This window comes from Heterodontus francisci, chromosome 17 (assembly GCF_036365525.1).
Source record: "Heterodontus francisci isolate sHetFra1 chromosome 17, sHetFra1.hap1, whole genome shotgun sequence".
In the NCBI taxonomy this organism is placed as follows: domain Eukaryota; kingdom Metazoa; phylum Chordata; class Chondrichthyes; order Heterodontiformes; family Heterodontidae; genus Heterodontus; species Heterodontus francisci.
In genome coordinates this window covers 42,883,733-42,904,908 of record NC_090387.1, presented here as the reverse complement: position 1 = coordinate 42,904,908, position 21,176 = coordinate 42,883,733, and the positions used below count along the sequence as shown (strand labels likewise).

The window sequence follows — 21,176 nt, the reverse complement described above, 5'->3', positions numbered from 1 at the left end:
TCTATCCTAACTATCCAAGACCCCAAACACTCCTTTCAGGGGAAGCAGCAATTTACTTGTACTTCAAAGAACAAAGAACAGTACAGCACAGGAACAAGCCATTCGGCCCTCCAAGCCTCCTCCGATCTTGATGCCTGCCTAAACTAAAACCTTCTGCACATCCGGGGTCCGTATCCCTCTATTCCCATCCTTCTTTCAATGTAGTATACTGTATTTGCTGCTCACAGTGTGGTCTCCTCTACATTGGGGAGACCAAACGCAGATTGGGTGACCGCTTTGCGGAACACCTCCGCTCAGTCTGTAAGCATGACCCCGAGCTTCTGGTTGCTTGACATTTCAACACACCCCCCTGCTCTCATGCTTACATCTCTGTCCTGGGATTTCTGCAGTGTTTCAACGAACATCAATGCAAGCTCGAGGAACAGTACCTCATTTACCGATTAGGCACACTACAGCCTGCCAGACTGAACATTGAGTTCAATAATTTCAGAGCATGACGGGTCCCCCCTTTTTATGCTTAATTATTTTTTCTTTTTTTCATTTTCCTTTTTTATTTGGTTATTTTATTTTAGGTTTTTCACTTTGTTTAGTTTGTTTCCACTGTGCTTACTCACTGTTTTGGTTTTTTTAATGTGTTTTTTTATGTTAGTGCTTGGAGTGCTCTGTGCTTTACAGTCATTCACACCCTCTCTTTCCTAACGCTTTGTCTTTCAGCACACCGTTAATATACCGTTCGTCTTTGTTCCATGACCTTCTGGTCAGTTATCCTCTGTGACCCTGTCCTAACAACACCTTCACCTTTGTTATCTCTTGCCCCACCCCCACTGTACTTGCTTAAAACCTTTTACATTTCTAATATTTGTCAGCTCTGAAGAAGGGTCTCTGACCTGAAACGTTAACTCTGCTTCTCTCTGCACAGACGCTGCCAGACCTGCTGAGTATTTCCAGCATTTCTTGTTTTTATTTCAGATTTCCAGCATCTGCAGTATTTTATTTTTATCCGATCTCATCAGTTTCCCACTGGGTGGGTTAAAATTATGTTTTGACAGAAAGATCTAAAATAAGTTTTATTGTGCCACTACAACAATGCAAAATTTAAAAGGGACTACTTTAGAATGGCAGTTGGAGTAGGTGTTACTATTTTATGTGACTAACAACATTCTAAAGGAGCTTGCTGCAATTTAGTAGTGAAGTATAATCACTCCAAATACTAGTTGAACAATTCTGATGAACACAGAGCAACTAGCATCACAGTATGTTGTAAACAGAATAATAGATACTCGAGCTGATACAGTTCAGTAACCCAACAAGGCATTTAGATAAAAGTTTGTGAATATTACCTGGACTTGGAGACAACTTACAGCTTGTACCATTTTTGGCATAGTGAACACTGATATCTCAGTTATACTGAGACTGAATTCATAAACCAAGCTCAGTACACATCAATTTATGAATCCATAAATTTGAAATTGTCTAATTCACTTTGACTACACTGACCTGGAGATGAACACAATGGGATGGCAGGACAATACACAAACTGTGTAAATATTACAGCATTGTACATGGAAACATTGTGGCATTCAAGTGAAGCAATAGTTATAATGCAGGTATCCTAAATTGTAACAGATCTAAAAGCAGAACCTCACACTAATTTACAGAGAATACAGGAGACCTTCCTAAGAACATTTTTCTCCCATGACATCTGCAATAAAGATTTTGTCAGCACATTAGCACAACTTACATATGCATTGTCATTCTGGGAGCATTTGTGTCAGAGAAACAGCTTACCAATGATACTGTACCATTACAAAACCAACCTTTGAGTTTCACTTACTTCATACCGAGTCACTACAAACCCATTAGTTTTGTTATTAGCAACTGGCAAAATAATAGATGTAATCTTTAGGAATTAAGTTGAGCACTACCTGTATGAATAGTTTCAAAATTTGGCGATGTTTCCTTAACTTTTTTTGAGGAAAATGACAAGTGAATGTTGGATGTTCTGTAAGGGAAGGTACTTTAGCCTTCAATAAAGTCCTGTATGAAAGTCTTAGGAACAGGAAAGCCAAGGTAAAATTTAGAGGTGGATAAGTAATTGGATGAAAGAGAGGAAACAGCAGTCACTAGTTAGGAAAGTGTTTTGTGCTTGGGAGATGTACTGCGTGGAGTACCCCAAGGTCAATGCTGGGCCTCTCAATGTTTAATCTGTCAAGATGACCCCATGCAGAAAGCTAAAGTAAGTGAGTTAAATTTGCAGTTGGTGCTAAATAAGGTGGGGGGAGGGGGTGGTTAATGGGGACACTTGAGTCTAACAAAGCAGCAAATGAACTAGATAAAATTTGCAAATGGATGGAACAATGCCAGGTTGGGTGGGGTGGTAAATGGGGATATTGTACTGTAAACCAACTAGGACAGAAGCTGAAAGGAGATCTGAGAATGATAGTAGACTCAATTCCTACCAGGGCCAATTTTCTACTTTGGGTCTAAGACAGTTAAATTCTGGTGCAAATCACACTCCAAAAGTTAAATGCAAATGGGGCTCAGTTCTTAATTTAAACTTGCTTGCCTAACTATTCACAGACCAAAGTGCAAATTCAGATGAGTCTAACATGGGAAAGGAAAGCTTTGCCTAAATCAGATTTAAAGGGTTGGGTGCCAATTAAAGAAGAGTGTTATGATAGGATGACAAATATTAGAAAAAGCCATTGGTATCAACCAGTAAAGGCAAGTTTAGGATTGATGTCAGGAAGCACTTCTTCACACACTGATTAATACAGGATTGGTTTTCCAAGTAATCTAGCGGAATCAAACATTCTGGAATTACACAAGAGAGAATTGGATGCTGTAATAGGAAAATCATATGTTTCTATGAATAAGATAGCTGTATGACTTCCCTTATCTGTACTTGTCTTTGCACGCTTAAAATAGGCCTCAAATGCAGAACTGGAACCAGTTTTAACAGTACTTCATAATGTTATTTTTGCTTTAAAGAAGCTGGTGACTCAAACAAGTATTTGTAAGCTGGTTCAATGAAACAAAGTATTAAAGGATGTGCATCATGTGCTGGGTATTACAAATAGATATTGAACATTTGTATTAATTTGGGGTTTGGCTTGAGAACACGTGAAATTTGCAGATTTCTGATTCTGAAGTCTTAGCATAAAATGATGGAGCAGGCAGCAGCTGGAGAGTTTCTTTGTTATTGAGGAATTTATTTAGATTCAAATGCAGACAAAATCCATCGGAATTTTGCACAACTGAACTAGCTCAGAAAGTGGCTTGGAGATTCTCGCCAATAATCAGTTTGTTTTCAGCTACAATTGCTACAGAGTGTGTTTATTGTTTAGGTATCAAACATGGAACTGAATTGCAGTCTGCTTAAACTATCCTTTCAGCTCTCTCTAAATTCCACATTTGACATTAAATGGTGAGTATTGCAATTATACAAGTATGGGATGCAATATCATTTTGTTGTAAATGTAGGTGTTTCAATTGTAATTTAGTCTGCAATTATATGATGGTGAGTGTTGTCAGTGCTTTATCATTCCTCTCCACTTTATTTGAGGATATTTTTGACCTCTGATCTGAGATATTTGTCTGGTAATTTAAAAATTGCACTGTTACAAGAACGTACTGTCCCACTGGGATGCTGGGAAAACACTACACTAGTACACTTCTCAACTAATGCAAATTTTCTGCTTGTTTGAGGTTAAAGGGCCCTCTGCTGAACAATTTCCTGGGCCCCTGGACAGGTCTCAGCTCCTGCATTGACAGTCTTTGAATTTAGAAACTACGGACAAGCACATCACTCCAAAGAGCTCTGTGACTCAGTAGGACGATGAAAATTGAGTAATAAAAGTAAATATCAACATTACACTCTTTTAAGTATATGGCAAGTACAAAAGTGAAGTTTGGACAATGCCTGTTATCAGTAAAATGATAATGGCCCGTAATTTGCAGTTAATGACAAAGCAGCACAGTGACGGCACTCACAGTTGACCTTAAAGAACTCTATGGTGAGAGATCTTTACCTCTGTCTCGACATTGCATTGTTTGTAGCGTAGTTTAATGGGGATTCCCAGTGTGGAGTTGCAGTGATGTCATCAAGTAGCCAATCAAATTAAAGAATTTTCACAGTCAACTCGGAAATGAAATGCACTGATAATCAATCCTTTTTAAACATTTTATGGAGAGCTAAATAAAGATTGGGGCATACAGGGTTAAGGTAGAAGCTGAAACATTATGAAGAAACTATTAAAAAAAATTAGTTTAAAAATTCTAGTAATTAAAAACATTAAACAAAACTTTTAACAATACTCCACTATTTTTCAGGGTCTGATCAGTTGTTCAGAAGTAGTTGTTACTTAGATTGGCATTTAAAAAACCCAGTTGCACCTCCTTGAGCAAGGCTTAACTTTTAATGGGGTTTCTAATAACAATATTTTAGTGGAAAAGAGGAACTTCTCACCAAATCAATTTCACTGATTGCCGGCTCTGGGGGCCGGAGCTGGAGGGTCCACAGTGCAGCCTGTGGTGTAACCCTGAATGGCAGACGCAACTTCAGGATTTCTGCGTTCAGCTGCCCTTGCGCTAAATCCTGAAGTTGCAATCAGATTCTGAGGCGTAATGACAGCATTCGCTGACACTACGCCATCAAAAACCCTGCAAATTCCGGGCCTTTGTTAAACTATACTTATATTTTTGTAATGTTTGCAGTCCAAGTGAGTCACAAAGCTAGAATCTTAAACCTTCCCTTTGATAAATTTAAAAAAGTATTTATCAAACTGTAAATGTGTAAGCTGTCAAGTCCTGGGGTTGGCCCTACACCTGAATAAGTCATATCAAGAGAAAATGTGAAGTATCACAAGCTTATACAACACATCACACATTCAGCTTTGTGGTATTAAAGGCTGTCTACTGCTGTATGTAGTGTAGTGCAAACATCAATATTCAAATTGAATGCAATAGTAACATGGTGCTTAGAATGCAGGATGTTCTCTACGAACAGGTGTACAACTGATGCAACTTTGCTGTGATCTCTTTATGTACAAGAATAGACATAACATTTTTTGTGAATTTAAAAGGACAGAACACAGTTGCTGGTAATGCCTTATAATTATAGCAGAATACCTGCCACTAAAAAGCTGAGAAGTTGTAATTTTTTCCACTAGTTAAGTTTCTATGTGTGTGCTAACGTACTAAATATTGGGCAAAAGCAATTTCCTTCAAAAAACACAACCAGGGCCTCTAAACTCTTTGCCAGAGACATGGAATATACCAGCCTGCAGCTTCACAAGCCAGACACCTGCTTACTGTTGTGATTTGATGAAGGACGTGCCTGTACTTTGCACAGACATGTACTCTGACTTTCCTCTGGTCTGTATGGCACAACTCATTGATTAAGTAGCCAGTTCAAGTGACACCTCTCATTATTAATTTTGGTAGCTGCTATTAAAACTGGACCAGCATCTGTTTCTTGCAATTTTAAATCTTGAAATCAGTTACTGTATATATGTTTGAGCTAACTTCTATTCACAATAACCTGCAATTAGTAAGTGGAAAGCCTCCGTAATATAAAATCGGAGCTTCCTACCTTATAAACCTAATCTATAAAGTGTATGGAAATTAAAGCCATATTTTTCTCATGATTTCTGTTAAATTCTTGCCATTTTTTGGTACAGTATATTTTTGTAATTTATTCCCAGTTTTTAATCACTGTACTTCCTACATTATGTGTGTGTCAAACTGTGTGATTAGCAGATTGTAAATCCCTTTGGATGGATCTAAGATATGCTGCCACCCATTTCCTTGACTGAGTGTATATCAGACCAGTACCAGTCTGGGACAGCTGATTAAACTGGAAAGCATCTTGCCTAGAACTTTAGCAAGCTGTAGTCAGTGCCTGGTAACTTTAAAAAAAATAATTACTTTTAGTTTGTAAAGGAGTATTTTAAAATAGAATTACTATTTGTTAATATGTGCAGAATAATAAGTATTAGCAGCTGTTTTCCCCCACCCCTCTTGTGTTCACTTATAGAGAGAATATGGCTTTAAAGAACAACAGGGGAGAAATTCAACTTGCGCGCTCTCCGGTGTGAAATGAGCTGCGAAAAGCCCAAACCAAATTCTGCATCGGGCCACATTTGAATGAAACAGGTGAGCTGCGGGCACCAATTGGATGTCCTGATCCAGTTCGCCTGCTGCTCAAGGACTGACGAATTCAGATCAGCTCCATGCTGAGCCAGCTAGCAGGAAGGTTCTGTAAGCACTCCTGCTCCTACTGGCTCCCCAGAAATGTAACTTTTAAAAAGTTTTGTGCCCATTTCATCAGCAGTCTTGGTTAGACTGCTGAAGATCTGGTGCCACTAGGCAGAGTTTATACGGCGCAAACTCCACCTATTTGTATTTCAGTTTTGCATTGGGGTCCTACATTCAGAGTTAAGACTCCAATTTGCAAATGTCAGGTGCCTAACATCTGTTTCAGGTGGGCATCCTGGACACTTATAAGGTGCCTGCTTCCAATATTGCAACTCTCTTGCTTATGTGTCAGTTCGGGTATGTGACATTGCCACCCAAAATGTGCAGTCCGAGAGACCATTTTATACCCGAAAAATGGGTGAAGATAAGTTGAATTTCTCCCTCAATATGTGTTACATGTGTTTATAGGGTAATAAAACCCGAACAAGTTTCTTTTATAAAATTGTTGAAGATTAGTATGATATGTAGGTTAAAACTGAATAATGTATTAAAAATGTTTGACAATGAATGATGGGTAATTAGTGGTTTTGTGCTAATAACCTGACACTCCACATTCTATCAGATAAATTTTCTGACCTCTTCTCACAGCTACAGCGTTACATATGAGCTTATACCAGTTTCTGAGAGCTTCACTTCTCTTGCTTTAACATCAAAACGAATGTGAAAAAGAGCCCATTACAGAGACTCAGGCTGGCCATTCATGTTTATCCACAAAAGCAATTATTAAAAGCATAGCAGTACTTTTTATCCACTGAATGATATGGAAAATATAACCTTAACCCATGTTAGCTCTGTCAGCAATACAATCAATTTAGTTTTTAACAATTCATCTCTTAAGCACATTTATGGTATATTTGCATCCATTGGGCCTTTATTTCAATTATCAAATGTTAAGTTTCATTGTCTTTCAACTTACATACTTCGAGAACAGTGCTGTTTTTAAAAGCTCAAGATTATTAATAATTTTCTGTTATCAGGAACAAAGACTGTAGCCAAACCTCATAATGTTCTCAATTCTGATATTGAGAAGCTGTAAGCCAGCAATTATCATTTAAGCTAACCTTTGAACTTTCAAGCAACAATTTTATTTAAAAAGTTGATTTATTCATAAGTAAATAGAATGCAGTGTGACTAAAGTGCAATGGTTCAAGAGGCAATTATTAGATTTGTAAGGACAAAAACCTCAGTGTTGCAGCTTGTAAGAGCTCGGCAGTTACTGTACCTTTCAAAACTAGTATGTAACCATATCTGTTTTAAAAGAGTGATTCATATTACTTCCAAAGCATGAGAAACTCTTTCTCATCCCCACCACAGGAAACTCGAGCCTGAATTTAATGAGCTTCAATTGGAATGTGGCCTTTGAAAAGTACTACGTTTGAAAAGTTGGAACATTAAATTTTGTAATGATGTAAAACATCTTCAATTTTTGACAGGACAATGGCAGTTATTGTGCTTTATGGGTCCAATGGTGATTCAAAGGTCACATTTTGTATGACTTCTTAGACAAGGGCAACAGTGAATGAAAATTAGGTTACAAGTGTGGAACTGTTTCATCTATCAGTTAGGAAAGCTGCCACTAATGAAAAGACCAAAAAAGAAAGATGTAGAGCAAACAAGCAACAGGAAGGTAAACAAATGTAAAAGAGATGAGTGAGCAAGATGGATGGAAGAATATCTCTGTGTTTGTTACTTAAGTTACTCACTTGTAGATTGTGTAGTAAATGAAATATTAAACTGGAGTGTTCCAAAAATGCACTGTTCAGCATCATTGTCCCTGCTTAATACAATTAATGCATTTTGAATTGATCTACTTTTGTTGCTTCAGTGCTCATCATTTATTAGCTTTGAGCTGATAAATGCAAAGAAATACAAGTTCAAACTTTTGTCTTTCAAAAAAAAAATTGCATTTAAAAAATGGGCAAAGCAACTACAAAATTGTTGATCCATGTTTATTACACCTCTGGAAAGTACAGCAAACAGGAGAGCTTGCTGAATGAGGACAGGAATTGTTTATACTGTTTAGCTGAATTATGATCCAAAATGTTTGTTGCATCACAATTTTATATTTACCATCGATATGCATTGAGCCCATATATTTCAGATGCAATAGCTCAGCCTTCATTGAATTTATCCCTTTTAAATCAAATGACTGCTTGGCTCAATTGGTAGCACATACAACTCGAAGTCAGAAGTTTGTGTTCAAGCCTCACTTCAGGACTTAGAACATGTAATCTAGGCTGGCACATCAGTGTAATAGTGAAAGAATACTGCACTATCAGAGGTGCTGTTAGAGATGTTAAACCAAGGTCCTGTCTACTCGTTCCAGGTGGTTTGTGTGAATGTAAAAGATCCCCATAGTATTATTCAAAGAAGAGCAGACAGTTATCCTGACTAGCATTTCTTCCTTAATTAATAACACTGAAAAGGTCCTTTATCTATTTATTTAATAAATGAAACACACTATTCAGGTTTCTGCATTTCAGTAGTTGCACTTGTGGGGCTGAATTTAATGGCCGCGGTGGTGGCCACATCCACCGACAGGAAAGCCTGGGGCAACCCCACCATGGCCATTTTCAGAAGCCCTGATGTGATTGGCCATCAGGCAGTTAATTGCCTGGCATCGGGGCATCCATTCCTTGTAGGGCAGAAATCCCGCCCGGAAGAGCTGCCAGCCAATCAGAGAGCCGGCAGTTCTTCAGTCCCAGCAGTGCCACCAGGAGCGGTGGCCACTGCTGGAATTGTAGGCGGCCCGGAACAGCCACATGGAGGAGGCCCTGGAATGAAGGTAGGTTTGTAGGGCTCGCTGAGGCTACACAGGCAAGCCCCAGTGAAAGGTTGGGAGTGGTGGGGTGGAGTGATTGTTGAGGGCAGCATGGAGCTTTATGAGGGTGCGGCCAGTGCCACTGTGGGGGGCCCCTTCCATGGACCACAGTGTGGCAATCAGTAGGGCCTCTTCCCTCCACGACGAGTTCACAGGGAGGCTGCCAGCTTTTACTGGGCAAATTGACCACTTAAGGGCCTCAATTGGCCTCTGGGCGGGAAGGTCATCCTCTACCTTCCCTGCCACTGATGGGATTGCATGGCGCCAAGAAGGCGATGGGCACTCCACCCTGGCCCCCCCCCCACTCAACCCACTCTCCTGATTTTACGGCCCCCACCCCTAGCCTCACAACCCACTCCCATGGGGCATATTAAATTCCTCCCGTGGTGTTGATGCGATATCTACTTAGGCACTAATTCAACATCAGATGTACAGTTCTTGCACTATTAATAATGCCAAAAATAAGTTCCTGAGGCAAAGAGTAACTGTGGTGCCATTCATGTTTTAATAACTGAAAAATGCCCAATAGTAGCTCTTTTAAACAATTAGAGATCTTATTCCGCGGTCTGTCCAGAGCCATTTCATACAGTTCCATTCATATGTTTCAGTATGTCTGTGCAAAGCTTCGCCTTCTCCAACTCAGTGGTGTGAACAGGTGGAGAAAACTCAACTCTCCCCTGTCCCTTGTTAGCTTGCTGCAAAAACATTAAAATTAGGGGTACAAGGTCAAACTGGCATCTGGTTATTACTGGAACCATTAGTGAATCACCTGCATGTAGTGATTTAATCTGATTGTGCGATTTTTATTTTTCCGCATTAACTATATTAATCATTGGGTAATGATCTTTACAAGAGTTTGTAAGATCATTTTAATGTGAGTAATAATGCAAAACTTCCTATAAACTAGTCAACAGACATTGGTATCCAGTAAACGCATTGTCTCTGTGCTGCCAATTCAGCCAAATAAAGCTATGATTGATATAAATTACAATCAGACTTTTAAGTGACTATTTCAACAATTACTTGTTGAACTAGATTACTAGAGTTGAACTGTAATGCAATAGATTGTATTTATTCAGAAAATTCTATTACATGTTCTTTTCCCCCCATACATTCAATTAACTCACCTGGCTGTTTAGTCCTGGCTAATTTCAAAATAATTTTGCTGTTTTTAACACAATTTAATTCAAAATGAAATGTACCAGTCATAATGAAAGGACTGACATCAGATGTAGTGTTTAACCAACTGGTTCTACAGTTAATTCTAATAGTTTAAATTTATTACTGCTAAAACACACATGTACTCTAAAGCTCATTGTAAATAGAATAGTTGATTAAATTGGAGAATCAAAACAGCTTATTAAACCTCTATGAGGTCATTCCAAAACAAGTTGTTTGGAGGTTAGTTCCTGTGCAGTGACATTAGATACTATATAAATTAGTGTCTAATGTGTGCACATGCTGAGAAATATCATTTTGTGCTAAAAAAAACTTTAATCACAGCTCTGTTTTCTATTGTGAAGTCAGTCTCAGCTCGAGCAGCACATTGTGTCAAAATAATGTTACACAATGAAAGATGATTTATTCTACTTTTATTTAAAGCAGACATTTATGTACTGCATATAGGAGCTGCCTGCCACACAATAATTTTCTAACAGTCGTAAAAGCACACCACACTTCAGTTTAGTAGTTTGCTTCAGTACAATTCTGACAATTTAGTGCTTGCTGATAGTATTTATATTTTGATATTGTTTGCACATGAATTGTTGAAAATGTCGGATTATTGTCAGTTGTGTTATGGGGTGTGGATGGATGATCTTGGAATAAAAGTCCTCATCTGTTTGTGTGGCTTGGGCTGACTTGCACTGTTTAGGCACGAAATAAAGATGTAAAATTAGACCACTTGGCCAGGCCGGCAGTCCTCACCAAGATGTGGGACGTGCATCAGAAGAACAACTGGATCTCACTATGATCTATGTCACTTGGTTTCTTCTCAGCAAATAAAGGACATAACTTTGCTTACCAGTTGATGAGGAATCAGTGGGTGGAGAAATTTGATGTATGTCCAAAAGAGACAACAAGAGAGTGTAATAACACTCTATGTACCAGTTCATGCTGGCCTGAGGCCAGAGCCAAATTTGGTGATGGACCTCATTTAAATGCCACCGGTGAGCTACAGGTGCCTAATGCCAAACAGGAAGGTTTTTTTTTGAGCGGTATCCAGTGATCCCTTCAAGAACTGCTCATGGGCCTCTCAAGACCTGGTGGAGCATGCACACCATGGGCTTCACCCATCTGTACCTGAATTTCACATTCGAGCTCCGACACGCAGAAGGACCCTAATTTACTTATTTAAGGAGCCTTTTTTTTATTCGTTCAGGGGATGTGGGTATCGCTGACTAGGCTAGCATTTATTGCTCATCCCTAATTGCCTTTAAGAAGGTGGTGGTGAGCTGCCTTCTTGAACCACTGCAGTCCTTGGAGTGTAGGTATACCAACTGTTAGGAAGGGAGTTCCAGGATTTTGACCCAGCAACAGTGAAGGAACAGAATTATAGTTCCAAATCAGGATGGTGTGTGGCTTGGAGGGAAACTATAGGTGGTGGTGTTCCCATGCATCTGCTGCCCTTGTCCTTCTAGGTGGTAGAGGTCATGGGTTTGGAAGGTGCTGTCGATGGAGTCTTGGTGAGTTGCTGCAGTGCATCTTGTAGATGGTAGATGCTGCTACCACTGTGCATTGGTGGTGGAGAGAGTGAATGTTGAAGGTGGTGGATGGGGTGCCAATCAAGCTGCTTTGTCCTGGATGTTGTCGAGTTTCTTGAGTGTTGTTGGAGCTGCACCTATCCAGGCAAGTGGAGAGTATTCCATCACACTCCTGACTTGTGCCTTGTAGATGGTGGATAGGCATTGGGGAGTCAGGATGTGAGTTACTTGCTGCAGAATTCCCAGCCTGTGACCTGCTCTTGTATTTATGTGGCTGGTCCAGTTCAATTTCTGGTCAATGGTGACCCCTAGGACGTTGACAGTGGGGGATTCAATTGTAATGCCATTGAACGTCAAGAGAGATGGTTAGATTCTCTCTTCTTTGAGATTGTCGTTGCCTGGCAATTGTGTGGCGCGAATGTTTCTTGCCACTTATCAGCCCAAGTGTAGATGTTGTCCAGGTCTTGCTGCATCTGGACAGGGCTTGCTTCAGTAACTGAGGAGTCACGAATGGTGCTGAACATTGTGTAATCATCAGCCAACATCCCCACCTCCGACCTTATGATTGAAGGAAGGTCATTGATGAAGCAGCTGAAGATAGTTGGGCCTAGGACACTACTCTGAGAAACTCCTGTAGTGATGTACTGGGACTGAGATGATTGACTTCCAACAACCACAACAATCTTCCTTTGTGCTAGGTATAACTCCAACCAGCAGAGAATTTTCCCCTGATTCCCATTGATTCCCGTTTTGCTCGGGCTCCTTGATGTCATACTCGGTCAAATGCTGCCTTGATGTCAAGGGCAGTCACTCTCACCTCACCTCAGGTGTTCAGCTCTTTTGTCCATGCTTGGACCAAGGCTGTAATGAGGTCAGGAGCTGAGTGGCCCTGGCGGAACCCAAACTGAGCCTCAGTGAGCATGGTATTGCTCAACAAGTGCTGATTAATAGCACTGTTGATGACCCCTTCCATCACTTTGCTGATGATCAGGAGTAGACTGATGGGGCAGTAATTAGCTGGGTCGGATTTGTCCTACTTCTTGTGCACAGGACATACCTGGGCAATTTTCCACATGGCTGCACTGGAACAGCTTGGCTAGGGGTGTGGCAAGTTCTGGAGCACAAGTCTTCAGTACTATTGCCGGTATGTTGTCAGGGCCCACAGCCTCTGCAGTATCCACTGCCTTTTGATATCATGTTGAGTGAATCGGATTGGCAGGAGACTAGCATCTGTGATGCTGGGCTCCTCAGGAGGAGGCTGAGATAGATCATCCACTTAACAGTTCTGGCTGAAGATGGATGCAAATGCTTTAGCCTTGTCTTTTGCACTGATATGCTGGGCTTCCCCATCAGTGAGGATGGGGATGTTTGTGGAGCCTCCTCCTCCTGTCAGTTGTTTAATTGTCCACACCATTCACGACTGGATGTGGCAGGACTGCAGAGCTTAGATCTGATCCGTTGGTTGTGGAATCTCTTAGCCCTGCCTATTGCTTCCGCCGTTTGGTATGCAAGTGGTCCTGTGTTGTCGCTTCACCAGGCTGACACCTCATTTTTAGGTATGCCTGTTGCTGCTCCAGGCATGCCCTCCTGCACTTTTCATTGAATCAGTGTTGGTCCCCCAGCTTGATGGTAATGATAGAGTGGGGGATATGCCGGGCCATGAGGTTACAGATTGTGGTTGAATACAATTCTGCTGTTGCAGAGGGCCCACAGTGTCTCATGGATGCCCACTTTTGAGTTTGTAGATCTGTTTGAAATCTATCCCATTTAACCCATTTGTAGTGTCACACAACACGATGGTGGGTATCCTCAACGGACTTCATCTCCCACACAACACTATGGTGGGTACCCGCAGTGTGAAGATGGGATTTCGTCTCTGCAAGGACTGTGCAGTGGTCATTCCTGCCAATACTGTCATGGATAGTTGCATCTGTGACAGGTAGATTGGTGATGATGAGATCCAGTAGGTTTTTTCCCTCACCACCTGTCGCAGACCCTGTCTAGCAGTTATGTCCTTTAGGACTCGGCCAGCAGTAGTGTTACCGAGCCTCTCTTGGTGATGGACATTGAAGTCCCCCACCCAGTGTACATTTTGTGCCCTTGCTACCCTCAGTGCTTCTTCCAATTAGTGTTCAACATGGAGAAGCACTGATTAATTAGCCAAGGGGTGGTGGTGGGGTGGTTGGTGGCAGTAGGTGGTAATCAGCAGGAGGTTTCCTTGCCCATGTTTGACCTGATGTCATGAGACTTCATGGGGTCTGGAGTCAATGTTGAGGACTCCCAGGGCAACTCCCTCCCAACTATATACCACTGTACCGCCACCTCTGATGGGTCTGTCCTGCTGGTGGGACAGGACATACCCAGGGATGGTGATGGTGATGTCTGGGACATTGTCTGCAAGGTTTGATTCTGTGAGTATGACTATGACAGGCTGTTGCTTGACTAGTCTGTGGGACAGCTCTCCCAATTTTGGCACAAGCCCCCAAATGTTAGTAAGGAGGACTTGGCAGGGTTGACAGGGCTGGGTTTGCCATTGTCGTTTCCGGCACCTAGGTCGATGCCGGGTGGCCTGTTCAGTTTCATTCCTTATTGACTTTGTAGCAGTTTAATACAACTGAGTGGCTTGCTAGGCCATTTCAGAGGGCATTTAAGAGTCAGCGACATTGCGTGGGTCTGGAGTTACATGAAGGCCAGACCAGGCAAGGACTGCAGATTTCCTTCCCTAAAGGACATTAGTGAACCAGATAGGTTTTTACAACAATCGACAATGGTTTCACGGTGACCATTAGAGTAACTTTTTTTTATCTTCCAGATTTATTAATTCGATTCAAATTTCACCATCTGTCATGGTGGGATTCAAACCCATGTCCCTAGTCTGTACCTCTAGATTACTAGTCCAGTGATATTACCACAGTGCCACCGTCTCCCCATTTTGCATGTATGAAATGGATGCTTGTAAGTTTAACTTCTCCTCTAGTGATACTTGCAGCATCATTTCACAATGGCTTGGACAGGTTCTAAACCAACACCATTTTAATCATCATATATTGACAATATACAATAGGGGACTCATTTTGTTAATAAAATTATTATATATTAAACACAGGAAACTAGGTCAGACAGAATGGAAGGACTAAGGAGTGAACATTCGTGACATCAGACTTGGTTAAGATCAGAGTTTAACATCACCTTGGCAATCACCATAAGAAAAGCTCCCTAACCCTAAGTTTATGGTGACTTACAAAGTAAACAGAGTGCTATGTTTGCATATGAAGGACAATGTACTTCCATTTACATAAAGAATTTCCAACTTTTCCTGAAGAAAATTCATCACAGCCACTGAGAAATTCGTCATTTTAAAATTTTGTACCCACATGAATTTTCTTTCTTTTTTCTTTCTTTTGGGCCTCCTTATCTCGAGAGACAATGGATACGCGCCTGGAGGTGGTCAGTGGTTTGTGAAGCAGCGCCTGGAGTGGCTATAAAGGCCAATTCTGGAGTGACAGGCTCTTCCACAGGTGCTGCAGAGAAATTTGTTTGTCGGGGCTGTTGCACAGTTGGCTCTCCCCTTGCGCCTCTGTCTTTTTTCCTGCCAACTACTAAGTCTCTTCGACTCGCCACAATTTAGCCCTGTCTTTATGGCTGCCCGCCAGCTCTGGCGAATGCTGGCAACTGACTCCCACGACTTGTGATCAATGTCACACGATTTCATGTCGCGTTTGCAGACGTCTTTATAGCGGAGACATGGACGGCCGGTGGGTCTGATACCAGTGGCGAGCTCGCTGTACAATGTGTCTTTGGGGATCCTGCCATCTTCCATGCGGCTCACATAGCCAAGCCATCTCAAGCGCCGCTGACTCAGTAGTGTGTATAAGCTGGGGGTGTTGGCCGCTTCAAGGACTTCTGTGTTGGAGATATAGTCCTGCCACCTGATGCCAAGTATTCTCCGAAGGCAGCGAAGATGGAATGAATTGAGACGTCGCTCTTGGCTGGCATATGTTGTCCAGGCCTCGCTGCCGTAGAGCAAGGTACTGAGGACACAGGCCTGATACACTCGGACTTTTGTGTTCCGTGTCAGTGCGCCATTTTCCCACACTCTCTTGGCCAGTCTGGACATAGCAGTGGAAGCTTTACCCATGCGCTTGTTGATTTCTGCATCTAGAGACAGGTTACTGGTGATAGTTGAGCCTGGGTAGGTGAACTCTTGAACCACTTCCAGAGCGTGGTCGCCAATATTGATGGATGGAGCATTTCTGACGTCCTGCCCCATGATGTTCGTTTTCTTGAGGCTGATGGTTAGGCCAAATTCAAACCCACATGAATAATTCATTTTAAAGGCATGTTATAAAAAGGTTATTCCCTAAACCACACATTTTTGGTCTTGATAAAGATACAGCATGATCTTGTTATGCCTACTTCTGTTAGCCACAATATATCAGCAGTGAAAAGAAAATCAATAGCTTGATATTGTTGACTGAAATTACTTCTGAAGCTTTGTCAAAAAAATCTTGCTTTGCTTATTCACTGATGATACATCACACTGTATCTATTATCTATCCAGTGGCAGCCAGAGAATCACTTGCAATAGCTTCTCTTCCTACTCCCATACCATTACCTCTGGTTTCCACCAGGGAGCTATACTTGACCCCCTTCTGTTTCTCATCTACATGCTGCCCCTTGGCAACATTACCACCCGTCCAACTCTTTTGACCCCTTCACTATCTCAGACTGCTTGTCTGACATCCAATGCGAGATGAGTAGAAATTTTCTCTAACTAAATATTGCAAAGAGCGAAGCCATTGACCTCAGTCCCCACCACAAATTCTGTTTTTTAGCCATCAACTCCATCCCTCAGCCTGGTAACTGTCTGAGACTGAACCAGACAGTTCACAACCTTGATGTCGTATTTGACCCTGAGATGAGCTTCCGACCACAAATCTGCATCATCACTGTCCACCTCCATAATATCATCTGACTCTGTCCCTGCCTCAGGTCATCTGCTGATGAAACACTTATCTATGCCATTGTGACCTCTAGACTTGACCATTCCAATTCTCTCCTGGCCAACCCCCCATTTTCTACCATCCATACATGAGCTCTTCCAAAATCTGCTGCCAGTAAACTAAATCACACTCAGTCCCGTTTCCCCATCACCCCTGTGCTCACTGACTTACATTAGCTTCCAGTTAAGCAATGCATCGATTTTAAATCCCTCCACAGTCTTTCCCCACCTTATCTCTGTAATCTGCTCTAGCCTTACAACATTTCGAGATATCTGCGCTCCTCCAATACTGGCCTCTTTCACATCCCCAATGTTAATTGCTCCACTTTGGTAGATGCGCCTTCAGCAGCTGATTTCCTAAACTCTGGAATTCCTTTCCCAAACCTCTCTGCTTCTCTACCTCTCTTTTGTCCTAAAGCTGCTCCTTAAAACCTACCTCTTGGACCAACCTTTTGGCCATCAGCCCTAATATCTCCTTAAATGGTTCGATGTTAAATTTTGTTTGATAATGCTCCTGTGAAGCACTTACGACATTTTACAATATTAAAGACACCATATAAATACTAGTTATTATTAATAAAATATAATACATTCTTCAAAAAGATGATCCTTTATGGTGCTATTTATTTAGGTGGATGGGAATCATCCAAAAGCACAAAGATACATATATTGTACTCATTTCATCTATTGAATCAGTTGGAGACAAAGAACATTGATTAGTTCTAGAGAGACCTGTAGTTTATAACAAGGTCACATAAAGTTACTGGACTAGTTCTGTGTGAATCAAGAAGAAAACTACAACTGCTTCTGCTTGATATAATTTAACTATAATTTAATTATAATTTTCAGATTTTCATTAGGGCGGCACAGTGGCGCAGTGGTTAGCACTACAGCCTCACAGCTTCAGTGACCCGGGTTCAATTCTGGGTATTGCCTGCGTGGAGTTTGCAAGTTCTCCCTGTGACCATGTGGGTTTTCGCCGGGTGCTCCGGTTTCCTCCCACTTCCAAAGACTTGCAGGTTGATAGGTAAATTGGCCATTATAAATTGCCCCTAGTATAGGTTGGTGGTAGGGGAATTGAGGGAAGGTGGGGATGTGAGAGGGTAATGGGATTAATGTAGGATTCGTATAAACGGGTGGTTGATGGTCAGCACAGACTTGGTGGGCCGAAGGGCCTGTTTCAGCGCTGTATCTCTAAATAAATAAATTTCAGCATTGTGGGAGGCTATTTGGCCCAATGTGGTGCTTTTGTGGGAATAGACATTGTTTTGAAAATCCCAAACTAGAAAGAAAAACTTGCATTTATGTAATGTTTTTCACGACCACCAGATATTTCAAAAAGCTTTCCAGCCAATGAAATACATTGAAGTATAGTCACTGTTATAATGTAGGAAACACGGCAGCCAATTTGCACACAGCATACTCCCACAAACAGCAATGTGATAATGACCAGATAATCTGTTTTTGTGATGTTGATTGAGGGGTAAATATTGGCGGACACTGGGGATAACTATCCTGCTCTTTTTCAAAATGGTGCCATAGGATCTTTTACAACCACCCAAGCAGGCAGATTCAGCATCAGTTGAACATCACATTCAAGTAACAGCACCACCAATGGTACAGCACTCCACTGGAGTGTCAGTCATGATTTTTTATGCTCAAGCCCTAAAGTGGGACTTGAACCCAGAACCTAGATAATTTAGATGCATGAGTGCTACCAACTGACCTAAGGCTGATCCACAGTCATTCAGTAGTTCAGAAAATGTAGGCAGAGACAAAATACAGATCAGTTCTTTATATACATGGATACATTTTGAGTATTGTGAATTGAATAGAAAGGGAAAGGTAAGTACAGTTAGTAAAGTTATATCCAGTAAAAGCAGTTGTACTGCTTACCCCATTGTCAGGCAAGCCCCCACCTGCCAAGACTGAGGCACACATGATGTCGCCACATGAACATTAAAACTTAAAATTGCAAGCCCCTGACTGGAAAGATATTTGCATAGTAACAGACAGTGTTGGAACAATGGGGACTCAGTCATTGGGAACCCAATTGTTGCTTCCCCAATACACAGAAAAAGTGGTCAGACCAGTTTTGGTCACATGACTGTTGAAGTTTTTGAATTTGAACTTCCAACAGAGGATTTAAACTCAGAGAGCCATGTGCTTCCAGTTGGAACAGAACCTCCTCTACAGTCCTGCCTGCCTCCATCTCTTTCCCATGGAACTGAATCTTGTGAAAATATGTGAACCTCAAAGAGAGAAATGTCTCCTATGTGAACAAGGTTTAAGAAGAACATTGTGCCCTGACAAACAGAAAAACTACCTACAAACAAGTGAGCTCGAAGCACAGTAAAAAATAAACCCCGTTAGAGACTGCCTCAAACCTTTCACCTTATAATTTCTTCTCTTTTCTGTCCCTATTTGCATGTGTATATTGCGTATGCAAGCGAGCGTCATGTATCTATAGGTGTTAACCATATTAGAGTTTAAGTTGAAGGTTTAATAAAATTTCACTTTTCTCCTTTAAACTGAAGAAAGCCTGTTTATGCTCATTTCTTTGGCTTATAATTGGAAAGCTGTGAACAAGGATTCACAAAGGGTGAGCTCAAAACACAGTGTGTTTAAAATAATACCCTATTACAATAAGACCAGGTGAAGACAGTAACAGACCCCTAGAGACCTTTCTCACCTGGTCATAACAGAAATTTGGGTGCTAGCATCTGGAATTTTACCTACAGACAAATGAGTGAAATTGGAAGTGGGAAGACAAATTGTTCCCAATCAAAAAAAGCAAAATTTCAGTACAGGTTTTCTTGTGGTTGTGTGTGATTGAATACTAACATGTCTGCAACTGAAGCGAGTTGCTCTCCTATCCAGGGTGAAGTAACTTGGGATAAGTTAAAAGCACCATCTATGGAGGAGTTGAGAAAAATGACTGAGCAGTATGGGATCACTGTACGTGGCAAGGCTAGGAAGTCTGAACTCCTAAGGCGAGTGGCCAACCATTTTTTTCTTGAATCTGAAGAAGCAGAGGTTGTGTTAGAAGAAGGCCCAGAGAGGGTACTGCTAGGAAAGATACAATTGGAATAAAGGAAACTTGAATTAGAAGACTGGGAAAGAGAAAACGAAAGGGAGAGACAAGAAAAAGAGGGAGAGAGGCAGGAGAGGGAGAAAGAGAGAGCCTTCCAAAAGGAACGTGAAGAAAAAGGATGACAGGAGAAGGAACGAGAGCGAGAGAGAAAGAATATTCTGGAAGAAATGCAAAAAAAGAGAGTTGAAGCGGCTTGAGTTAACTAGGGGACGACAGAGTAACCCTAGTGAAAGCATAGCCAATATGGAGAAGCAGAATTCAGGGCTGGGTTCAAAATTGCTAAAACTCGTTCAATTAATTCCAAAATTAAATGAGGAAGATGTGGAAGCATTTTTTGTGTTTTTCGAGAAACTGGCAAGGCAGCTAAAATGGCCAGCTGAGATCTGATCTCTCTTATTGCAAAGCAAACTAACTGGAAAAGCCCATGAGGTTTATTCCTTGTTGCCAGATGAGAGTTCATCAAATTATGAACTGACCAAAAATGCTATCCTCTGGGCATATGAATTAGTACCAGAAGCCTATTGCCAAAAGTTTAGAACCCTCAAAAAGCAAGCCAATCAAGCATATCTGGAGTTTGAAAGAAGTAAGCAGCTAGCTTTTGACCAGTGGCTGAGAGCTTTAAAAATACAGCTCAGCTATCACACTCTCAGAGAAGTAATCCTGTTAGAGGAATTTAAAAACTTTCTCCCATTCTCAATAAAGACCCATGTAGAGGAGCAGCGGGTTCAGGGAGCCCAGTAAGCAGCCGTTCTGGCTGATGAGTTTGCTTTAATTTATAAGTCGGTTTCCGAGAGGAGAACCTTTCATAATCACACTCACAAATCTGAAAAGTACAAAGGGTGGGAAGGTGATAGAAGCCCAAGCAGTTCTGGAAGAGAAAGGAAAGCAAGAGGCACAGGGGACCCTCCTCCAGCCAAAAAGGAAGCTGCTGTGAGCAAGAGTGAGATCCGGAGACCTGTGTGCTTCCATTGTAATAAGACACGGCATTTAAAAGCTGACTGCCGGAAACTAAAAGGAGAACCGATAGGGTTAATCAGGACACACCCGCTCAGTACAGATTGGAACCTGATGGAAAGCACAGCAGAACAAGCTGTGGCTTTAACTGCAGTAAGAGTGAGACCCAGGAAGCTTACAGCTGCAAGTACATGAAAATTTAATAGGATTTCTGAAGGTTATCATTGTTTTGTGTCTGAAAGGAAAGTAACCCCATACCCCTCGAGTGGGGCAAGCAAGCCCATAGTGATTCTCACGGACGCAGGGGCCACCAGATCCCTTTTACTGGGTAGAGTCCTGACCTTT

The 21,176-nt window shown here is 41.5% G+C and overlaps 1 protein-coding gene across 11 annotated transcripts in view; it reads left to right on the top strand.

The window, feature by feature from the left end:
• znf536 (zinc finger protein 536) overlaps window positions 1-21,176 on the top strand; it is a 599,157-nt gene that overhangs the window by 495,924 nt on the left and 82,057 nt on the right. For 8 of the 11 annotated variants that reach the window (XM_068049335.1, XM_068049339.1, XM_068049334.1 and 5 more), the window contains 2 exons: window positions 3,348-3,427; window positions 3,716-6,721. The exons of 1 other annotated variant lie outside the window; for it this stretch is intronic. In XM_068049335.1, coding sequence (XP_067905436.1) covers window positions 3,348-3,427; window positions 3,716-3,728 — 93 coding nt within the window. In that variant the 3' untranslated portion in view covers window positions 3,729-6,721. Of the gene's footprint in view, window positions 1-3,347; window positions 6,722-21,176 lie in introns of those variants that run through there. 2 more of the 11 variants (XM_068049344.1, XM_068049341.1) reach the window with 1 other exon arrangement.